Here is a 1,888-nt window from a genome sequence, read left to right on the forward strand (position 1 = left end):
GGGCAACCCAGAGTCTGTCGCACCTCTGGCAAATCCGGCCACGTAGCGGCCTCCTGCACTGCAATCATCTGCAGGAACTGCAAGCAGGAAGGGCACCAGACTGAGGACTGTAAGGACAGCAAGTGCTGCAACCTGTGTGAGAAGGCTGGCCATCTTAACAGGGCCTGCCCCAAACGCAGCTTCAGCTACGCCCAGGCGGACAAGAGCAAGACCGTGGAGGAGGATGGGGCAACAAGCAAGGCTACACCAAAGAAGGCCAAGAACCCTTGCCCTGCCGCGACCCCCTCTGAGAAGACCCCGAGCCAGGAAGACAAGGAGCGAGAAAAGGACCAAGCAGAAAACTACCAGACCCCAACACCCAGCTCTGAGCCTCCCCACCAGCCGACAGAGTCCATGGAATAGAAGGCAGCAGATGAACAATGGCAGGTGGTGACCAAGAAGAACAGAAAGAGGAAGCCAGAGGAAAGGAAACGAGCTCCTGCCGAAACTGCAGTCAGGGGCAAAAGGCCGCTCGGGTCGCAGTCAGACTACAGTGACTACCTCGCGTCTGACGATGAGGGACGACAGGAGTGAAGCAGTCAGCCTTGCCAAAGAAAGCGGCAAAACTTCAAAGGCGATAGCAACGCGGTCAACACCTCCCAGCTCCAGAACACTGGGAGCAACAACACCTCCAGCGCCCTCCAGCTCCGGGATGCTGGGAGCAGCGAAGTGCCCAGAGAGCACCAGCTCTAGGACACGGGGAGCAGCAGCGCAGAGAGTGAAGACCAAGTTCGGGAAACCGGGGGCAGCACCGCAGAGAGTGAAGACCAGCTTTGGGAAACCGGGAGCAGCACTGCAGAGAGTGAAGACCACCTCCGTGTAACCGGGAGCAGCACCGCAGAGAGCAAAGACCAACTCCAGGATACCGGGAGCAACACCGCAGAGATCGAATACCAGCTCCGGGACATCGGGAGCAGCACCGCAGAGAGCAAAGACCAGCTTTGGGAAACCGGGAGCAGCACCGCAGAGAGTGAAGACCAGCTTTGGGAAACCGGGAGCAGCACCGCAGAGAGCAAAGACCAACTCCAGGATACCGGGAGCAGCACTGCAGAGATCGAAGACCAGCTCCGGGACATCGGGAGCAGCACCGCAGAGAGCAAAGACCTGCTTTGGGAAACCGGGAGCAGCACCGCAGAGTGTGAAGACCAGCTTTGGGAAACCGGGAGCAGCACCGCAGAGAGCGAAGACCAACTCCAGCAAACCGGGAGCAGCACCGCAGAGTGTGAAGACCAGCTTTGGGAAACCGGGAGCAGCACTGCAGAGAGCGAAGACCAACTCCAGCAAACCGGGAGCAGCACCGCAGAGAGCGAAGACCAGCTTTGGGAAACCAGGAGCAGCACCGCAGAGAGCGAAGACCAACTCCAGCAAACCGAGAGCAACACCGCAGAGTGTGAAGACCAGCTATGGGATATCGGAAGCAGCACCAACGAGGCGCCCCAACCAATTGAGGATCGGATGGGCTCTCCACCCGACACCACGCCGCCAATGTCACCCCGGCGGAACAACGACCACCACCCCCACCACCCCCCCCAAGGCGAACAGGACTCATACCTCAGTTCAGGGAGTGTGGAACAGTTTGCACAGATCACCTGAATGCAGGGACACGGCCAAGAGCTGGAAACAGCAAACGGACTGTCCGGTGAGACGTTAAACTGTTGTTAAAATGTGTCTGAAAGTCACATCTATTAACGTGCGTAGCGTTAAAAGCACTACGCGATGTGTGTCGACAAGGTCAAGAGCGACCTGCTGTTCTTGCAGGAATGCGGCACCTCAGTAATTACTGGCAGTGGTCGCAGCAGTGGGCCCACAGACCATCAATCTGATCGGGAAGCAACGATTGCCATGCCTC

General features: G+C 58.2%; 1 protein-coding gene across 1 annotated transcript; it reads left to right on the plus strand.

The window, feature by feature from the left end:
- The first annotated feature begins 553 nt into the window (after positions 1 to 553).
- On the plus strand, positions 554 to 1,632 carry LOC137308611 (trans-Golgi network integral membrane protein 2-like). The gene is made up of 2 exons (XM_067977229.1): positions 554 to 768; positions 873 to 1,632. The coding sequence occupies exons 1-2, from the start codon at positions 554 to 556 to the stop codon at positions 1,630 to 1,632; spliced, it is 975 nt and encodes a 324-aa protein (XP_067833330.1).
- The last annotated feature ends 256 nt before the right edge of the window (positions 1,633 to 1,888 follow it).

The sequence above is a fragment of the Heptranchias perlo genome, chromosome 3 (assembly GCF_035084215.1).
Source record: "Heptranchias perlo isolate sHepPer1 chromosome 3, sHepPer1.hap1, whole genome shotgun sequence".
Taxonomy (NCBI): domain Eukaryota; kingdom Metazoa; phylum Chordata; class Chondrichthyes; order Hexanchiformes; family Hexanchidae; genus Heptranchias; species Heptranchias perlo.

Excerpts from the sequence above, each read along its gene's own strand:
- LOC137308611 (XM_067977229.1), top strand. The coding sequence starts at position 554 with ATGAGGGACGACAGGAGTGAAGCAGTCAGCCTTGCCAAAGAAAGCGGC. Across the intron at positions 769-872 it reads GCGCAGAGAGTGAAGACCAA|CACCGCAGAGAGCAAAGACC; the intron begins GTTCGGGAAACC and ends AACCGGGAGCAG.